Source organism: Zonotrichia albicollis, chromosome 5 (assembly GCF_047830755.1).
Source record: "Zonotrichia albicollis isolate bZonAlb1 chromosome 5, bZonAlb1.hap1, whole genome shotgun sequence".
Taxonomy (NCBI): domain Eukaryota; kingdom Metazoa; phylum Chordata; class Aves; order Passeriformes; family Passerellidae; genus Zonotrichia; species Zonotrichia albicollis.
In genome coordinates this window covers 62,431,609-62,451,907 of record NC_133823.1, presented here as the reverse complement: position 1 = coordinate 62,451,907, position 20,299 = coordinate 62,431,609, and the positions used below count along the sequence as shown (strand labels likewise).

At 36.7% G+C, this 20,299-nt stretch overlaps 1 protein-coding gene across 1 annotated transcript in view; it reads left to right on the top strand.

The window, feature by feature from the left end:
• Positions 1-20,299, top strand: part of ARAP2 (ArfGAP with RhoGAP domain, ankyrin repeat and PH domain 2) — a 124,606-nt gene that overhangs the window by 16,690 nt on the left and 87,617 nt on the right. Inside the window, exons 6-10 of the mRNA XM_074541838.1 lie at positions 2,501-2,583; positions 3,365-3,721; positions 6,673-6,742; positions 12,574-12,694; positions 15,352-15,533. Coding sequence (XP_074397939.1) covers positions 2,501-2,583; positions 3,365-3,721; positions 6,673-6,742; positions 12,574-12,694; positions 15,352-15,533 — 813 coding nt within the window. The remainder of the gene's footprint in view (positions 1-2,500; positions 2,584-3,364; positions 3,722-6,672; positions 6,743-12,573; positions 12,695-15,351; positions 15,534-20,299) is intronic.

Here is a 20,299-nt window from a genome sequence, read left to right as displayed (position 1 = left end):
AGTGTAAAGAGAAACTTCTGAAAGGCAATCTGAAGAAGGAGCTGGGGTTTTTAAAATGCTGATTTAAAAACAACACAAAAATTCAAGTGTTTTAGCGACATTTTGTTGTTATGTCTGACGAAAGGAGTCAAGTATATTAGGATTCCTCCAGAGGAAGACTGAATTCTAATGAGAGTAGGCCTCATGAGTGACATACTGGCTTTATGTCTTGCTGTAGACAGACTAAATTAAACATGCAATCTGAGCTCAGTAAATTGTGTGAGCTGAGTATTGGGATACTGTGGAAGGCTGGCTGCATTGCATTTCATGAGAAAATGCTTTGTGTAATACCTCAGACACTTGAAGGAGGTGGGAATTTTATCTTGTATTGAGCCTGAGCATCTTGTAGGATATTTCTGCAAACAGGACAATGCAAATGCTTGGGTTTTCATTTGTTTGAAATAGATTTTTGTGAGCAAATAGAACTTCCTTTACTCACAACTTGTCTTCATTTGTGGACTTTTACATTTTAAATTCTACTGACAATAGAAATGCATTTCTTAGTTATTGCTTGGAAATTATCTGACTCTCTGAATTCACTTGCTCAAGCACTGAAGATTATGGAGTGAGCAGAAGCAGGACATCAAACTGTTACTGTAGTGGTTCTTGACAGGCAGGAAGAGGTATTATCATCTAGCTTCAGTGGGTATGGATTTCAGTTGTATCCTCATAAACAAATGAAGATAAAGGACACTGACTATTTTTACTCTGAGGATGTTTCATGCACCATGATATTAGCCTCTTAACTATTGTGCAGAAGTGTGGCCCTTTCCCCTTCTTTTGGGAGATTCCAGGCAATGGAAATACTTGATAAACAGTTGATAATTGCTTTTGAGTTTTCTATTTAATTTGTCTACAAAGTACATTGATGCTTTTTGCTTAGTTTTTTATAGGGTTTGTTTGGTTGCTTTTATTGATGTGTTGGGGAGTTTGTGTTGTTTTTTTGTTGGTTTTTCTTTTTTTCTTTTTTTAGCCCCTTTAGCTACAGCGCAGTACTGCGATGTGTGGGTGGTTAGGTTTTAGTGGGTTTTTCTTTTTATAACGGGTCTGGTTGGCAGAGGAAGACAGACATTCACCTAGATTTATCCTAGCATCAGACTGATTTCTGCACTTTTGCTGCACACTTCCTCTGCTTTGAACTGTCTTTTTTTAGTCTTGCCTTTCCATGTTACCAAGGTGCAGTCCTCAAGTGCAAGATTACTTTCTGCTACTCAGAAAACAAATGGCAATGTTGTGAAAGCCTATCCACTTTGTTTCTGCCATTGTTCAGCTTCATTACATACACATAAAAGCTTAAATGAGTTGATTAAAACACTTCTTCCAGAAAGCATGAAGATGTTCAATTTAGGGTTTTTTTTTAAGGAAGAAAGACATACTGAAAAGCCTAGTAGTGCAATATGATTGTCAGATTAAGTTTAGGAAGTGTGAAATGTAATGTTCACGAGCAGTGTTAACCTTGACATTTTGTACACTGCAAGCAGTTTACAAAGCAGTGTGATAAAGATTTCTAAGCAAAAGTTAATAGATGAGCCTTTTAGGAAGAAGTTCTTGGCAAGAAATAACCCAAAAAAACCCTAATGACATATATTCAGTGTGTCTTGGTTCAGTTTTGCTTTAGGATTTTGATTTTGCCATTAAATGTTCTGTGAAGGCTGTTCATTTATTCCCAAGAAGAAATATTGTTATGAAAGATAGGCTAGCAGTGGCAAATTATAAATGGTACTTAAGCTGCATGTAACTTGTGACTCTTGAGCTTAAAAAATATTCAGTTGTTGTGGTTTAACCCCAGCTAGAATTAGAACACAGCTGCTTGCTTGCTCCCACTGCAGTGTGGAGACCTGGAAAGCAAGTGACCTCTTAGATGGTGGAATAAGGCCAGCTTAATAATTACTACAAAGCAAAATGTAATTATAATACTAATGCTGATAGTAACTCTAGTGGAAAGAAGAGAGCATGAGGCTGCGTGCTGTGGAACGTCCCTTTGGCCAGTTTGGCTCAGCTGGCCTGGCCATGCACCCTCCTGGCTTCCTGTTCCTGTGCTCAGTGGCAGAGCATGGGAAACTGAAGTCCTTGACTTAGAGTAAGCTGTACCCAGCAACATCAGTGTGTTATCAACATTATTCTCATTCTCAAATGCAAAACGTAGCTATGTACTGTGAGAAAATAAACTCTATCCCTGCCAAAACCAGGATGTCAGTGGTGCCTTGAGAAAAATCAGAGCAGTGGTATTTCTATACACTGAATCTCTTTATCTGATTTGTTTGTATCAGGTTTTTTGGGCCATGCTTAAATGTTGGAAATAACATTTCTTAGAATACAAAAATCAGCTTTCAAGTGCCTGTTTGAAAATGGGGGAAAGAACAGTGCTGCTAGCTAGGCTGTTTGTGTGATTTGTATCTACAGTAATTTAAATATCACTTTTTCAGTTACAAATGTTTGTTGCAATATATTTCTTTTCTAGGAACTTCATGGAAATGATTTCCTGGCTTGTGAAAATAAATTGGATCTAGGAATGAATGAAGAATATTCTTCTAAGAATCTATGGTATTAAATAAGAATTACTGAGAAACTCAAAGTGTAAAGAAGAAAATGCTATTTACTGATGTCACAAGTTGATCTTGTGGGCACAACCATGACTATATATTTTTTTCTTCGGTTTGAGGCTTTACCCCATCGTATATAAGGCAAATCTGGGCACTGTGGCTTTTCTGAGACTATTTAAACTAGGTTTCAGAATCTCTTGTTAATTTGGAGAGCGTCCCTGTTTTCCCGAGTCAGAATAAGGAAGACCAAGTTGCATTTTTGTATGTCTCATAGCTAGTTGTGTCTGACTGCTCGCATAATTTACTTTGTCATTAGAGAAAAACCAACTCATCCAAACAAGCACAAAACTGAAACACATTCACCGCTCCTGTCCTGAGATGGTGGCCAGTGGCTTGGTGCAGTGGGAGCTAATGTGCTTCTCAGTTATCCAGTCTGCACCAGGCTCCTGTTGAGCTGGGAGAGGGAAGAGAGAGGTGATACTGAAAGTTGTCAAAAGTATTCAGAAGAGCAAAGCTAGTTTTCTGAGGAAGGAGAATTTACTTTTAAATTTCTGTTCAGGCTTCCCAAAGGAGTGTTATCTTGACACTATGCCTGTCGAATGGAGAAAGTAGGATTCAGAGTGGTCATAGTTATAAGATACGTTGTGTTTAGCAGGTCTGTGGTTCACTGTGATTATACAAGTTATAAACATAATATACTTTACCAGTATTTGTTCTAATTACTGATTTTATATACTTGTGCATTGTAGTAACACATTTTAAAAGTCACTTTTTCTTTCCAGTTACTTGAGTAATCAGAAGGAGAGGACAAAAGAAATTGCAAAAAATGAATCCTTGTCTCAGGAAGACCCATCATTAACACCAGAAGAATCTGAAAGTGAATCTGTATATTCTACTGTGGAACAACATACTTTGTCTTTAAAAAAAAGGAAAAATAAAACCAAAACACACTCAGCATCTTGCAGTAAGATACAAAGTGGAGATTCTGATCGCTTGGCCAGTGAGCAAATGAATTTTTGGCAATTTGGTGGAGATCAGACTTTGATTGGAAATGAATCAATAACACCGTATGCTTGCTTTTATGGACCATCAGTAAAGAAGGTTAAAGCAGGATGGCTGGATAAATTATCCCCTCAAGGGTACGGTATTTGCAGTAGTTATTGTGTAACTGTGACAGTGTATGCTTGCATGAGAGATATTAAGTTTGTATTTAGTCACTGCTTAATGTTTGTAGTGGAAGGGGAAAGGGAATTGTTTTCATTGAAAGAGCACGAAGCTTTTGTGAATTTAAAAGTTTTTAGTGAAGTTACCTATTCTAAAGTTTTTTTACGAGATGTACTCAGGGAAGATATTTTTCTTAAAATTGTTGATCTCTACTCATGAGCTATAGTGGAAAAATACAGAATGAAGTTGTGCCAGTATTTCCAGTTACTAAATTTTTGCTGATCTTTTGTGGTCCACAAAGTAAGTGAAAGAAAACTCTGATTCTGAAATACTACTTTACTAATTTAGCTGTGGATTATAATTTAATAATTAGTGTGACTGGAAGCTCTGTTGCTTTCTGTCTGTGTTATTTGAGCTTTGAGTTTAGAATTCAACTGGGCTGAATTCCTTCTATTTAATTTAATTTTTGTGCCTAAAATTTGATGGTAGAAATTTGAGCTCAATTCTCAAGATTACAAGTAATGAAGAGAAGGGACCACAATAGAAAATAAATTCTCTCTGTCACATTTGGGAGTTAGATGACAACAACAATAACAACAACAACATATCTTATATTTGATTTCTGTTATAAGTTCTTTGTTTTATTGAAGCTGATTTTAAACTCCAGCTATCATTAGACTGTTTTTCACTAAAGAATGCTTTGTTAGCAGATTTTCCATCATAAATACTTGCTAACTCTCATAAGTTGTTCTGACTTCCTCCTTTTAAATTGTGGTTTTCAGTTTCTATTTTTCTTATAACCTATGTTCTTATGAATTCTGTGAATCCTTTTTTATAATCGAAAGTGGCACAATTTTATTTTTAAGTCTGTTTCTGATCTTCACTAGGACTTAGCATCTAGAAATTAAACCTGTTGTACTTGTTAGTGCTAAAATACACCTACTGCACTTCTATTCAAGCCTTAATAAATCTGCATTCCTTGTTATTAGGACAGTATACTGAGCTGTGCTGAAAGGTATTAAAGTTTTTGGCCTTTCCTTTGATTGTTTTTTGCCATAATAATCATCAGCAATATAATTCAGTATATATAATATATAATTTTTTTTAAGTGAGAAATTTATGTTATTATGTTATTGCTTTGGAATAAAACATTATTTGAACTCGCAGGAAGAAGCTCTGTTGTATAGCAATTTCCATTTTTTTTGTGTTCCTTTCTAGGGAATTGATTTGATATTATATAGTTTTTTATTTTTTTTGTGTTGATGCACTTGCTACATTGTTGACAGTGATTACTAAGATGGAATAAAAGGTTTAATAAAACTTTTTTACCATCACAGAATTTCAGTGTGCTCAAAACTATTTTTTTTCCTTTTTAAATTGTTTTGAAAGTTTTGTCCACATTTATGGATTGCCATTGTTCACCTTTACTAAAGACTCAAAGAATAATTACCCACAGAGTGTTTCCACATTTTTTTTTTTTTTCAGAATTATTGGGATATTGAACTCTTGGAAAGCTGCAGTTAGCTGTAACTCTTGTTGTATTTTATTTACAGGATTTTTTAAACACTTTTGGCAGTTAGCTAGTGGAATGATGAAAAGTATAATTCTTGATTCCAGCTGGCTTGTCTTGCTCCATTTGAAGGGATAGAGTTGGGAACAAGTTATGAAAACTTCAAGAAAGTGCCATGGGAAAAATTTATTATTTGGAAAAGATAATGAGTTAACCACAAAATTAGTAGTGATTAGTACTGAGTAGAAGAGTTGCATGGTCATTAGCCTTGATGCAGTGACAGTCCACAGCTACATTTCAAGGACTTTGTCTCAGGGGTGGTTCAGTGAATGATACACTTTTGTTTCTTTTACTTACAATACCATTTTTCAAGTATCCGAAGAATTAAAAAAACTCAGCTGAATTCTAAAAGAATTTTTTTTCAAACTATTGAAGCGCTGTCTTATTTTATTCTCATTCTTTTTGTAAAGCTCCAATTTACACCCAGAAGTTTGTGATTCCTTGGGAAAAAGAATATATACTGTTTTCTTAAATTGATAGAAATCATGCAATTAAAGTATGGGCTCTCTTTTTTTAGTTAATTCTCTATAAATTCTGCAGTCTTTCAGTTTGCTCACATTGCATGTGGTACTTAGGTTCACTCGTGCCTGTATAATCTTGAAGTTTATTGACATTTTAATGCAAAATAGATGGTACATTGGCCTTTCCAGGTTATGAAAAATGATGATTTATTGTAGTCATATAATGCAAGTTAATTAAGCCAGAGCTGCTATTTGATTAAAGTTTTGATAAGCTATCACAGTCTACTAATCCTAAAGCAGAGCACTCATTTAAAAGAAAAGGAAATAATGTTGGGAAAATACATTAGTGGGGTCTTGTTCTTGCCTAATTAACTTGTTTAATAGATTTTAGAATGGAGAGGTTTTTAGATGATAACTTACAAGCTGTCAACATTTTTAGTGAGTGTAATGGACTACTTCAGGTTAATGTAAAAATATATTTTTAGGAGGTCTCTATAGAGTATGAGTTAATGGCATACTGAAAGTTTCCCATTAATGATGTCCAGTTGATAACACATTGAAAATTAAATTTCATGTTGTACTTGTTGGGAGATGTGGTGTGCTGCTATCCATTCATTGGCCAGAAAACAGAGTCCTGGGGAGCTGTGTTGACGTGGAATGGCTGGAGGTACCATACCAGCAAACAGATGTCATAAGCACAACAGTGAGATGGTAATTTGAGGTTCTCAGCTTTCATTTTTGGAAAGTGTCTTAATAGAGCTTGTGGTGACTAAAGTTATGCTCTATGTTCCGAATATTCATTTGAACAGAAATATGACCTCTCTATAATTGTGATTGAGACATTCTTAAAACCAGTGTTAGCTGTATATTAATTGTGTTAATTTTTGATTTGCAGCAAACGTGTGTTTCAGAAGCGCTGGGTTAAATTTGATGGAGAGAGCATTTCTTATTACAACAATGAAAAGGTAAGAGATACCTTTTGGTCATGTTTGGAACAAAATGCGTCTGTGTAATACACCAAGTACTGTAATTAGAATCTGAGGAATTAGAAATGAATAGCCATTCTAGGTTAATTTTCAATTCTAAAATACTAGGGTGAGATGTAATTAAGTATTTTAAGGTGTCCATGTCTTCATGTATTGTTCATCCTTGTGTTTTCTAGAAGGGCTTGTATTACTCACCTTTCCAGGTAGATATCATCAGATTTGTTTTTACTTTAGTGAGAGACTGACACTGCTGCTGTTTTTGGAACAGAACAGGATCATGCTAAACACTTTCAAGAGAGATGTTATTTGATGGTTTTTGAAGAGTGTCTTGTCATGGGAGCCTAGCATGCTGGAGATTGTGAGAGCACCATTAAAAGTAGCATGGAAGACCATTTAAACAAAACCAACCCAAACCTATACACTTGTTGACTCTTTGATTAAAAATGTCTTTTTTCTATTTGTCTTCTGTGCATAATTGCATGTCATGGAACTAGGTTAGGTTTGAATGGGAATGTTCAAAACCAGTTCTACAATGTATATGGCTGGTTTTGTTTCTGTACTGAGGATTGAATCCTGCTGGAACGTTTGCAGACACGTGAGCTGCTTTGATTAAAGTAGTTCGCGTCTTATATGTGCTACAAAAATGCATTTGTAAATTATAGTTTTCAGCAGAGTGTATTCCTTGTAATTCTCTTAGAATTCCATGGGATTACCCTTCAGAGCGCTACAAAATCCTTTTTCTTTTGCTCTGTGATTTAATAATTAATATTTCCTCTTGGAAGTAGTGAAGACCTTCTTAGACTTAAAAGTGATAGATGATTTTACAATATGCATGTTAAGGGAAGTTGCGGTTCCCTTCCCTGTGCATGTGTGTTACTTTGTTTAAAGGCCATTTCCTGTTGAAGATGCATATTAGATTAGGAAGAAAATACAGTTTCAGGTAAAAGTTCTGAAACAGTGGTGATTGGTGATTGGTGGTAAGAGATCTATAGATGCCTTAAGATGGGGTGAGGATGTGAGAACTGAAGTAGGATGAGACTGTTTATTTTCTGAGGGGCTGGGGAACTAAGAAAAAGCTCAAAAATACTTACATCAGTCTTTTTGCTTACTGATTGCAAATTTGAAACAATCTGTTTTTACTTGCTTACTTTGCTTCACTTACAATAGAAGACTTGATTTTGTAGGTGAAGGGAACAATAGAATAAGGAGAATAATGTTTACATTCCAGTGACAAAAAATGGTACCCCTTTGCAGTATTGATCCCACAACTTCAGAGGAGCAGAAAAGCAGGGTTGATCGTGAAGAAAGACTTGAAAAAAATAGAGAAATGGGATTTGCCTAATGCTGTCTGTAGCATAATTAGGGAAAGAAATGCTAATAAAGAACTTAGTCTTTTATCTGCTCTGGGAATTTATTTTTATTTTTTTTCTTCCTTTTGAAAGTCACTGAAAGGGTTACTTGGAGGTCAGTTATGCTAGAATGGCATTTGTTATATGTCTGTTTGTCATAAGAGATTCCTGAAGTATTCCCTTCTGCTGAATCGAATGTTTAGTGTGTCACATGATGCATAGGAAGCCACCAACTCTGCACCCTCTGTTTAAAAGGTCTGTGTGGTAGGTTAGGCTATCAGCAGCTTGGCAAACACTTGTGTGGAAGCCTCTTTGTCTCACTTTTTCTGGAATCTGAGTCCAAGCCTCACTCTGGGTATTGAAGGAGAGGCTGCTTGGTCTCTGTGTATAGTTTGACCACATTTGGGTGTCTGACTTGCTAACTTGGTGAGTCACATACGTGAAGAAATGTTATATCTGAGAACTGCAAAGCCTGAAGCAAAATTCTGGGAACTGAGGATTTGGTGAAACTCAAAATAGTTTGCAGGTAGGAGGAAAACATAGTTGGGTACCAGTATTTCTTAGCGCCCAATGGGATTGTGCTGAACGAGCAGTGGTGTCACTCAAGAAAATGAGTTTTTGGTGTGGTGGTCTCTGCTGGATCACTGTCTCCACACCTAGGGTGTTCATATTTCATGTAAGATGGATATCAGCATTTTGCTGCTGTTGCTTGTGTGTTGTTACCTTGACATTATAAACAATTATTTGCAGACCCATCAAGACCTGTGTGCAGCTTGAGCCCCTTGCAAGGTCTTGCATGTCTCCCTTCCTACTACATAGCTGGCCATTTATATATTTAAGTGGGGAAGTTGTTGTTTTAATTTTAGAACTTAATGGCAAGTTCTGTCTATTCTAGTCTGTGTTTGTCTTAGGACGTTGCTACACAGACAAGAAATTATACTTTCGTTTTCATGTGTATAGAAGAAATTCATGTTATAAAGAAATTATACTTTTGGTTTCATGTATCAATTAAAAGTAGTTCTCAGAAGGAAACCAATCCATACTTGATATTTTTCTTCTTATTACAAGCAGAGAAGGTTAGGCTCAGTGGAATGGAACTGTTTATTTTACCCAGAAGCACTACTGATATTAAATAGCGCTATTTGTCATTCAAATTAGGAGCTGGAGTGAGGTTCTCAAGAAGGGGAAGTGTACTACATGGCTAATGAAGAGTGAAATAACCAGAGACTATAGGGGGAAGACACAGAGAATATTATTCCTGAAAATGCCCATATGAATACTTCTTTGAATGATTTAAACACCAATTTTATACATATTTTTCTGACCTTGTTTTAATTGTCTATCAACTTCTGCTTGATAGAGATCTCTTTTTTACTTTGTATACTTTGTATCTGCATACATGAAAAAAATGATTCAGCTTTTAACAAACAGCATCTGACCTAGGGAAAGTTTTGGGTTGAGTCTGTGTTGCTCTCATTTCTTCTGTGTTCCTGGTCCTGAGAAAGCTGATGCAATCAGAGCAACATCCCATGTGGCTTTGTCTCAAAAGAGTGTGGTTAACTGAGGAGGGGAAGGTAGAATTTGAGTTGTTTTTTCAGCTACCCTATATGCACAAGTTTTGCTTCAAATTTCTTCCTACTTTAGGCAGAAATCTGGTGTTTTACCACACACTTTATAGTAAGGCAGAAACTTCTGGTTACGTTGAAAGTTTTTATTTAAAACAGCTTACCATCCCTGACAATTATATTAGTGATTTAGGAAAAAGATTTCACACTTCAAGTGGAGAACTTCAACATTTTGTTGTGTCACAGTACAAGTGAACATTACAAAGAGCAAAATTCACTGCAAAACAGATGAATCACTGTCATTCTTGAAATGCTTCTGTTGTAGAAGTAAAACCAAAGTAGTCAAAAATGGTATTTTCCATGATCCGTTAGCTCATCTCTGAATCACGACCATCAAGGAGTGATATGGTGAGGCTTTATTTGAAAATTAAATTTTCTGCCAAACAGGTGATACAAAAAACCCAAACATTTTGCTTTTCCCTGCTGGAAATTTTTTTGTTAGAGAACTCTTAGCAGCTTTAAAGCTAGTTTACACCACTCAGTAACAGAATAAATAGCTGTGAAGTTCTTGGCTGTGTTTGTTTTGGTTTGTTTTCTATATTCTTAAATAATTCACCTAATTTCTAGTCTGGAGTATTTCAAAGAGAGTTATTGTATCTTGATCTACAAGAGCTTTTTAACAGGCATTATTTTTGCACATGAAAGAAAAGCTGCTGCACAAGAAAAATAGATTGATAAATTATTATGGTTTAAACTGTATTTGAAAATATGTATGCCTTGGAGAACAAAGCTTTCAAAAGGATAATGGATGATTGTTTAAATAGCAAAGCAAAACTATGCTCAGTTTAAAAGGAAATTGACTTTTTTTTAGCAAATGAAATAAAATAGTTGTAACTTCCAGCAGTCTGTTATTCTCTCGTAGTAGTACCGAATACAGCCAGTAGATGCCTGCAAACACCATAACATATTTATAACTGAACTCCTACAGAAACAGTAGATGTAAAAATTTTGTTTTACCATGGAAGGATCAGTAGTTAACTTAATATCCAACCTCATTAAAATATATTAAAATCACTCTTTTAACAAATATAGCCATAATGAAAATAGCTATGCAATTCTATCTATTGTCATTCTGAGTATTCCTTGTGTGTAACTGTAGTAACATACTTGCTTCTGCAATGTTCCAATATTTCTATTTATTTATCACTAAACTACCTTTGCTGACATATATTAGTATCACAAAGTGAAACAACATTAGTATATTAAACTCAGTAAACAAAAAATGATCCAGTGTATCCTTTCTGCTTCACATTTACAATGTTCCTCGAGTGCTTGTATGAAGTCTGTTATAATACTTTGGGAGGGAAGTTATTACAGAGCAATTTCTTTATGGGAAGCTGACTCTGACTATTACTGCATCTGAAACATAAATTTTATCAGGATATCTGACTTGTCTTGGTCAGAAAATGAATTTATGAAAGTGTAGTGGAGACAAGAGCAGCATTAACTCTGGAATCCAGAAATAATGCAGATGTATTTCTGAAGAGCACGTCTGCTTCAGCTTTCCTTCCTGTCAACCCCCACCCCAAACCCTTAGGGTAATTAGTTTAAAAGGTGAGCTAATTGAAGGAAGTACTTGTAGCAGTCCCTTTCTCCCATCTTGCATTTGTGTTCCATTCAGTTGTCCAAATACCTAGTTGGTAATCTAAAAAGACTGGGAAAATTTGTGCTGACCCCAAATTATTATGGTTTAACCTCAGCCAACAATCATGCCCCACACTCACTCTTCTCACAGCTAGGATGGGGAGATAATCAGAGGAATAAACATGAGAACTTGTGGGTTGAGATACACACACTTTAGGAGGTAAAGCAAAAGCTGTGCACAAGCAAACCAAGGAGTTCATCCACCACTTCCATGGGCAGGAAGGTGTTTGGCCATCCCCAGGACAGCAGGACTCTGTTCTGCTTAATGGTTACTTGAGAAGACAAACTCCATCACTGTGAACATCCCCCAGCTTTGTGTCCTGAACGTGCTGCCATGTGCTGTGGATGTCCCTCAGGTCTGCTGGGCTCAGCTGTCCAGGCCGTATCACCTCCCATCTTCTTGTGCTCCTCCAGCCTCCTCAGGGCTGGGGTGGGCCGAGGAGCAGAAAAGGCTTTGATTCTGTCTCAGCACTGCCCAGCAACAGCTGAAACATCCCCGTGTTGTTGTGAACCCTATTTCTATCGTCAAGCACAGCTCCATGCTAGCTACTCTGAAGGGAATTAGCTGTATCCCAGCCAAAACCAGCCCACACATATAGCAGAAAGCATATACCTGACCCAAGCTAGAGCATTCTTGTTAGCGCTGACAGGACAGTGTATTTTTCCAGCGTGGTGCCCTTGTTTGTGTTCAAATTTAGGGATAAAATCAGTGAATTTATGTTTCTTGTTGGCTACCCACTGAAGTGGCAAGGTGTGGGGGGGAGCAGCAAGACTGTTTGGAATTATCTGCCTGGAGGAAGTATAATATTTTTCCCATGTCTGATTCTATCATACAAGTATAATAATTATATGTTTTCAAATCATTTTTCTTTGAGATAGTAAGTGTAATTTACTTTGGCATAAAATTTTAAATTAAAGTGTTATGTTTTGCAATATTAATGTAATGAGATAATTTATGAAGCTGAATCTTAGATATGCACAATCTATCTCATCATGGGATTTTATTCTATTTTAGAAGGTAGTAGATGTGCATAGATCCAGAACAGTGAAGTTGGTGATAGGTAAGTAGTGAAGGTGTTCACTTACTCTGTTATATTAAGTGTAGTGAACTCCCTAAACATCATGACAAGTAGTGTTAGAGGAATTTAAAATTCTCTGAGAATGAAATATTTTGACTGCCTTTTTATTACAGGAAGTGTTCTCAAAAGGAATAATACTGCTCTCTGCAATAGCAACAGTAAGAGCTCATGGGGAGAATAAGTTTGAAGTTGTCACATCCCATAGGACTTTTGTTTTCCGTGTGGATAAGGAAGGTAAGTAGAAAATGTGTTTGTAGAAATTGCCGAAAAGCCATGTAATCACTGTTGATAAATTCTGTTTGTGAAATGTAGCTTGTTTTACTATGAGAAATATTTCCAGAGTTGGTTTAAGCTCATGGAGTGAAACTGGAGATAACTCTGAACTTTGTTAGAACAGTGAAAATTGCTGGGCAATGGCTTTTTCAAATATCAAAATGAGAAGACTGTTTTCCTGACTCCTCCCCCATCCTTCCCAAAGATTAATTTGTCTGAACATTTCTCAAGTCTCACTAGCAGCTCTTACAGCCTGTGCACTCTCAGACATCTCTGAGTTACCACTTGATAAGAAATTGACAAAGAGACAATGAATGATGCCTGGGATGTGTTGCTGTGATCGAAGGAAATCCAAAGTTTTCTGTCTTAAACAGTATTTTCAGCCAGGTATTGATAGAGATTACAAATGTAAATTGTAGCAAGGAGGTTAGTATGCCTTCTAATTGAATGCTTTATCAACCTACAGCTGTAATATGTGGAATCAATATCAGTGCATGTATGATTTATTTATGGAACCAGTCAAATAAAAGGGAATGCCTAGAAAAAAGGAGTTGTGCAATATGTATTTACAGCAGTACATGCCAGAGCCATTATAGCTCTGGGGCCTCTCAGCATTTCCATTATCAAATCCCATTTTTATGGGTTATAGTTGGTAGTAAACATTTGCTGCAGGCTGTAACCGGCGTGCAGCATCAATGAACAAATCCTTCTTAGCAGGTTTGGTTCAAATAATTTTAGTCATTTTTATGCTCTTAGCTGAGTTTAAAAATATATATTTCTTTATTATTTTTGCATTTCTCTTCTATATTTATTTTAATTTTTTTTTCATAAATTATAATATAGCCATCTTGGTGCAATATGTTTTGGGGGTCTGCAATTTTTTTTCTAGGACTTTGCCTTGGATACTATAGAAGTGTTAAAAACTTATGCTGACTTGTAAAATATATTCAGAGCGACCACTTGTTATACATGGAATTCCATTTTCATACAGTGTATAACCATCTTTGGACATAGTAAGATGTCTGTAAAGCTGTCTGTAAAGCTGTTCACTTAAGGTTAGAAATGCGTATTGTGTAAGGAATGTGGTCCAGAACTGGATGATGTATTCCCAGTAAAATATATAAATAACCCTCCTTGATTTTTGTTATGCGCTAAAAACAAAACTGTTACTTGATGCTATTACTTCTGTGGATTTGTGTTTAGGCATTGCTCTGGGACTATTCAAAGGGTACTTAACTTCTTTCAAAGATTTTGAATTTGAGACCTTTACATGTATTTTGATATCAGAAATGCATTACTTTTGGATGGCTTTAAATATCTAGAGGAAAAAGCAGTATATGTAATGGTTTGGAAAGTTTAGGGGCTTTTGGGGGCAAAAGGGATAGCAGTGAATTAGAGTATAACTTGCTCAGATGCAGTGAGATTTTGTTTCACCACAGTGAAATACCATTAAAAAAAGACACTTCTAGAGTGATTTGATGCCCTTAGCTATACTAAAGTACTTTGAAAATATTACTGGAGTATTTCAAGACAGCATGTATGTATTTTAAACCAAATTTTTTACAGGAACACTTGGATCACATTCCCTGTGCTAGCTAATTTGTCAGGCTGCTGTCTTCCTTTTCTACACAGTATTTTATGACACCTAAATTTGTGTATTTGTTGCTGTATGTTGCACATATACCATTTATGAAGTAAGCAGGTTATTATTTCAGTGGTGCTCCCTACAGTCTTCCAAGCTAATTTTGCCATCTTCATACATACTGTGAATAGAACTTCCAATCCCTCCCTTCCCCCCTCTACATCTCCCCTGCCCCCAATATATTTTGTGATCTGGCTCTTTCAGAGCAAACAGTTGAAATATTCATGATATTCCAATTGCATAAGGCAAACCTAATTCATTTGGACTACTCAGCATTAAAGTATATTGATCTTAGTCCAGTCAAATGTCTGAACACAGTGAATGAGACTGAGAGAAACTTTATTACTTCACCTCCTTGTGTTCATGTATTTGTAAGATGTTACATTAATAATGCATGCAAAGATGCTCAAACACACATTTTCTTAATTACTCAGTACCCTTGACAATGTCAAGCTTAAACACCACACCTTAATGGAATAGATTGTAAGTCACCAAGCAGTTTTTCTTGAAAGCATGGTCAAGCATGGAATAGCAGTGGTGATGATTTGTCTCTTCAGTGACAGATCATATTTAGGCTCTGGTTTCTGCTTACACAACTTGTAATGCTGTAATTCTTTCCCATTGATCTGGCTTCCAGAAGGTGCCAGATCATGCCACCTGTCTGTCACCTCAGTCTTCAAGCTGTCTGGAATAAAGTATCTCAGAACTAGCAGTCATGATTTTAGCAATCTCGATCATTGGTTTGTTTGGATTGGTTGTTGGGAGTTAATTGGATGTCTGTCCTTCTAACACCTCCACTGATACAGATTCTCATTATTTTTATTTACACCTCCTTGTCAACGTGGGCGTTCTCTCTTATTTGGCATGGCTGTACCATCAACCAACATAGCAACAATGTTGGGAAAACCAGGGTGCAGAGAAGAATGAAACTACTGCTTAACTAACTGTCTTTGACTGACTTTTTTTTCTTGTTTAGAAGAAAGAAATGACTGGGTTAATACGATGCTCGATGCCTTGAAATTGATGTCTGATAATAACTCTCAGTCTCGAACTTCTGTCACCCCTGAGAAAAGTGGATATCTTGAGCTGAAAGGATACAAAACCAAAATCTTTATTCTACTTCAGGGGAGTACTGTATGGATCTGCAAAAATGAGCAGGTAAATTTTTCATGTGCTTTTTTGTGAATGAAAGCTTATAAAAATGGTTTTAACTAGTGAGTTGGAAATTGATGGCTCTTTGTGAATAGGTGCATTTCAATATAAATGCATATCTCCTTATATGTAGTGCTTTATTGCTGAAATTCTCAGAAGGCTTCACAAAGCAGGCAAAGAATCATTATGTCTGTTGTACAATAGAAAAGAAAAAGAATATATAGTGAGGTAAAGTGAAAAGCTCTGAGTGTCAAAACATGTTAGTGTCAGGGCTGGGATTAATTCACTCTCAAAATGTGGGCCATAAGCACTCAATCACAAGGCTTATTTTGTGCAGTGGTTTCAGTGTTTTATAATACACTGCCCTGGAAAGTGTACTATAAAACACTGAATACCTCGTGGTATTTAACTGATACTTCAGGGAAATGTTCAGAAATGATGTTCTTTTTGTTTCCAAGAATAGAGACTGGCCAGATTCTGTTGTGCACTGCAATACTTTAAACAAATTCAGTATTAAAAATGTGAAGTAGGCCTGTCTTTTCAACTTCCAAAATCTAGGGCTTTTAGTTTTGTTTTGGGCATGACTATATGATAATATAAAGTGGAATTCTCTAGGGTGCCGTAGGCAGGGAATAAATGAGAATAGTTGGGTTCAATGAATAATTGTGTGAACTAGTGGAAGAAAGATCTATTGACGTTAAATGGCAGGTGCTGTTTTTTTTGTGAGGCAATTCACTACCCTCAAGTAGCTGGAACCTGGGATGGCACTGGGGGAGGTATTTTTACATTCTTGCCTTGTTTTTTCAAAGTTGTCTATAGGCAAATCCCTGTCTCAATTGTCTCTCTTGGAGTTGATCTCACTTCCTCTCCTGTTACTCTCTCTGTGAAGTTATTTAGGTGTGCTTGAGGGTCCACTTAATGTTTGATACAAAATCTTATCATTCTTTCCCAGGCTATGGGAGGAAATTAGAGACTGAGGAAGACCTGTTTTTCTTTCTACTTCCTGTACTTCAAGGAAGTTTTAGTTGTTAGGTACATTCTTTGAGGTCAGTCAACTGCCAACAAATCAAGAATGTTTAATTGGGTTTGCATGGCAAACCTGAGGAGGGAAGAGCAGCAGAGACAAAGTGTGATGAACTGGCTACAACCCCCCATTCCCCATCCCCCTAAGGTGCTGAGTGGGGAGGAGGTAGCGAAAATCAGGAGCAAAGTTAAGACCATTAAGAAGGGAGGGGTGAGGTAAAGGTATTTTAAGATTTCATTTTATTTCTCACTATCCTGCTCTGGTTGGATGGATAATAGAAAATAAAAATTAAACTAATTTGCCCAAATTGAATCTGCTTTGCCAGTGACAGTAATTGGTGAGTGATCTCACCTTGTCCTTACATTGTCCCTCAATACTTCTCTTACATTTTCTCTCTCCCGTCCAGTTGAGGGAGAGGGGGAGTGATAGAGAAACTTTGATGGGCATCAACCCACCGCAAACATGATACAGTTTATGAATTTCTGCTGTTCTGTAACTATATAAAACCTCCATAAATTATTTAGATATGTAATGCGATACCAAAAGTGTATTTGCTGCGTGTCTTTTGAATTTAAACCCACAGCATGTGTTTTGCTGAATGATCATCAGGGAGAAAAATTGGTATTCATAGCTGAACACAGTACTCTTTATGTAGACTGAAATCTTTAGGCCTGATTATTGTAATGAATAGGTGACCTGTCAGTTTATTTAAGTTCACAGCTCATGTTTAAGGAGGAGCAAAACCAAGATGCAAATACTACCCCTCCTTTCTGAGATCCTATATTTACTGAAGTGCTCTTGCACTTCGAATGAAGTTGACTGACTTCATAGTTGTTGCCTGTGGGACTCACACCATGAGAGTGCTCAGTGTTACTCCTCTGTCATGGCACTTCCAGGTATTTTATCTGTGAGGGTCCATGGAAAGCATTCTCATCCATGAAAATCTTTTTGTAGATGTTCATTGTTAACAAGGCACTTTTCTTTTCAGGACTTATGCTTTTTGAATCTTATGTCCCTGAATATTTTTGAGTGGTCCCTGTAAATGTTCTGAGCTTTTTTGATTGAGGAGTAAAGATACCCAGACTTGTGAAGGAGTTTCTCCTCCAGAGTGATAGGTCATTTGAAATTAGTTATGTCCCTCTTGAGTTATGCCTGCAGTACCAGGCATCAAATTTTTGCTTTTTCCCTTTGTCCTTACTCTGCTTGAATGTAACTGTTGGGAGCATTTCTCTTGCCTCCAGTTGTGCTTTGAACTTCCTCTGTTTACATGGGGCATTCCCAACTCTGCCTACTGTGCTGAGTCAGTTTTTCTGACTATATATTGATACAAAACAGAGCCATTTACTCCTGAAGGCTTCTTGATTGCTCTTTTCTGCATTTTCAGAGTGCACATTGTATGATTCAGATATCCTAAGACTGCTCCTCTCCCCCAAGTCTTTCTACAGATTTTTAAAATATTTTTGTGTGTGTGTGTGTGCATGTGTGTTGGTTCTATTGCTTGTGCTGTTGTGTGGCAGGTTGTATCTGCTCTGCCCTTTCAACATCATGCATTTCAGAATTACTTCATCTGATCATGAAAGCACATCCTTATACATCCCTTTTCCTAGTTATATATTCCCTTCTAATACATGGATGCTCTGCAAAGATCACTGATTGCAGTGCAGCAGAAGGCAAACCAAAATCAAGCCCTGAAACAGAATGGTTAGAAGTGCTGCCAGCCTGTTAACTCCTCCTGTGTGTATGAATATTGTAAATAATAGTGCAAAACTATCTTCTTCCCAAAGCCGACTTATCTAACCCTCAGAAAATTAAAATGATCCTAAGATATTTCTTTGCAGATTCTGCATTTGAACAGTATCCTTTCTTCATGCAGTTTCTGGATGCTTGTGAATCAAAAGAAATACATTCTGTTTTTGGGCTTTCAAAGTCTGCAATTTTTTGACTACCTCTGGTGTTTTAATTTCAAGTTGGAAAACGATTTTTACTGCAGTACTGAAGAAAACCATCACAATACAGCACTGATCCATTAGAGGGCGCTGTTGATCCAGAAATCCTTCCCTGCCTCAAGTTTGCAGTTGAGCCGGTAATTATTAGGCAAATCTGTCCAGGGATGTCCTCAAATCCTGTTCATATTGGAATTCACATCCATACTAGGCTCCTGGAGAGCCTTAGAGGGGTTTATTATAACTGCAGTGCTAAAAGACACCTATTTAGACTTCTTACAATGTTGAAATGAGATTGGATCGAGCTTATTCATTGATTTCTAATAAACTTGATAGAGGAGAGTCTGCTGTTACTTTAAAAAAAAAAAAAAAAATTCAGTGTTAAAAGTGGAGAAGATCCTAAGCCAAATGCCAAATTGTAACTTTACAGCCATGAACTTTGTGAAGTTCAGATTGAGATCAGAACATCATGTCTCAGGCCTCTTTCTAGTTAAAAAGTGATTGGTTTAGCTTGAACTTGTGGCAGTGATATAGTGCTAGTACGAAACTATCAATTTCTTTGACTCATGTAGTGTAAATTTCTTAAACTTCCTCTCTTGAGCAGAAGTGAAAAGTAAATCGTACTGGATCAATTTGTTCAACCTGCAGCTTGCTGAAATTCCCATTTCTGTTTCATTCGTGCTTAAATAAAAAAATGAAATCTGATCATTCATGGCAGTTCAAACATTGGCTGGAAATGTCAGTCTGCAGTGGCAGTGCCAATCTTCCCTTGGATACCATCAGAAGGAGTCTGACAAATGCTTGTCTGGTCTGCTTGAATATATCTGCTTTGTAAGGCTATATTTAAGGTTTATTGGTATCTAACATCAAGGAGGGCCTAGATATCATAGTGTTTGTGCTAGAATTTGGCTTTGAAAAGAGAAATCAGGATAATCTTCTTACTGCTTTGGGTGATTAGATGTATTTAGCTGGGATATTTGAGGAAACTTAGCCAAATAAAAAGATGGGGGGCTGGTATGTCTCTGTGCCGTAATAATTTGTGACATGTTTTCTCTGTGCCTACTCCAAGTTCAAGCTATAGTGGTGATGAGTATTCTCTCTGTTATGTATAAGCAATAATATGCATTACTTATTAAAAACCACTTGTTTCATTTTGGCTCAATGTTCCTATTGATTTCAGAGGGTGTTTTGTTTTGAGAAAGATTTAAATGATGTGCTCTGTGGCAGATGGAAATGTTTATTCATGTTGAATGAACCAGTAAGGGTGCCTAGTAATTTTAATTTCTTCTGTAATGCTAATGGTGCACTTAAAAGCAAAACTGGACAATACCAAAGGATGTATTAGAAGAAAGGATATTAAATAGGCAGAAAATGGCAAAGGGAGGGATAATGTAGAGACCTATACAAAGATAACTGAAAGGACAAGCCAAAGCTGATGCTTGAGATTGGCATCTTGGAAGAGAGGAAGTGATGTGAATGTCAGTGGAAGGCAGCAGAAGGGATGTGTGCATGTATCTCTGTCTGCATAAGAGCAGAGATATGTCCTTGTCTCTTAAGAAATACAGGCTTAAAGGGGAGCATTTTTGAGCGACCTGATCTAGTGAAAAAGATGCCCCTGTTTCGGGGGATTGCATTAGATAATCTTTAAAGGTCCCCTCTTACCCAAACTATTCTGTGATACTGTGAAATACATATAGACATACATACATACAATCCCAGAGACATTGTGGTTGAGGTTCAGGGGCAGACTTGGAAGTCTTTTATTGAAGTGAAGGGAGTTGACCCATCCTAATTGATCAGCATCG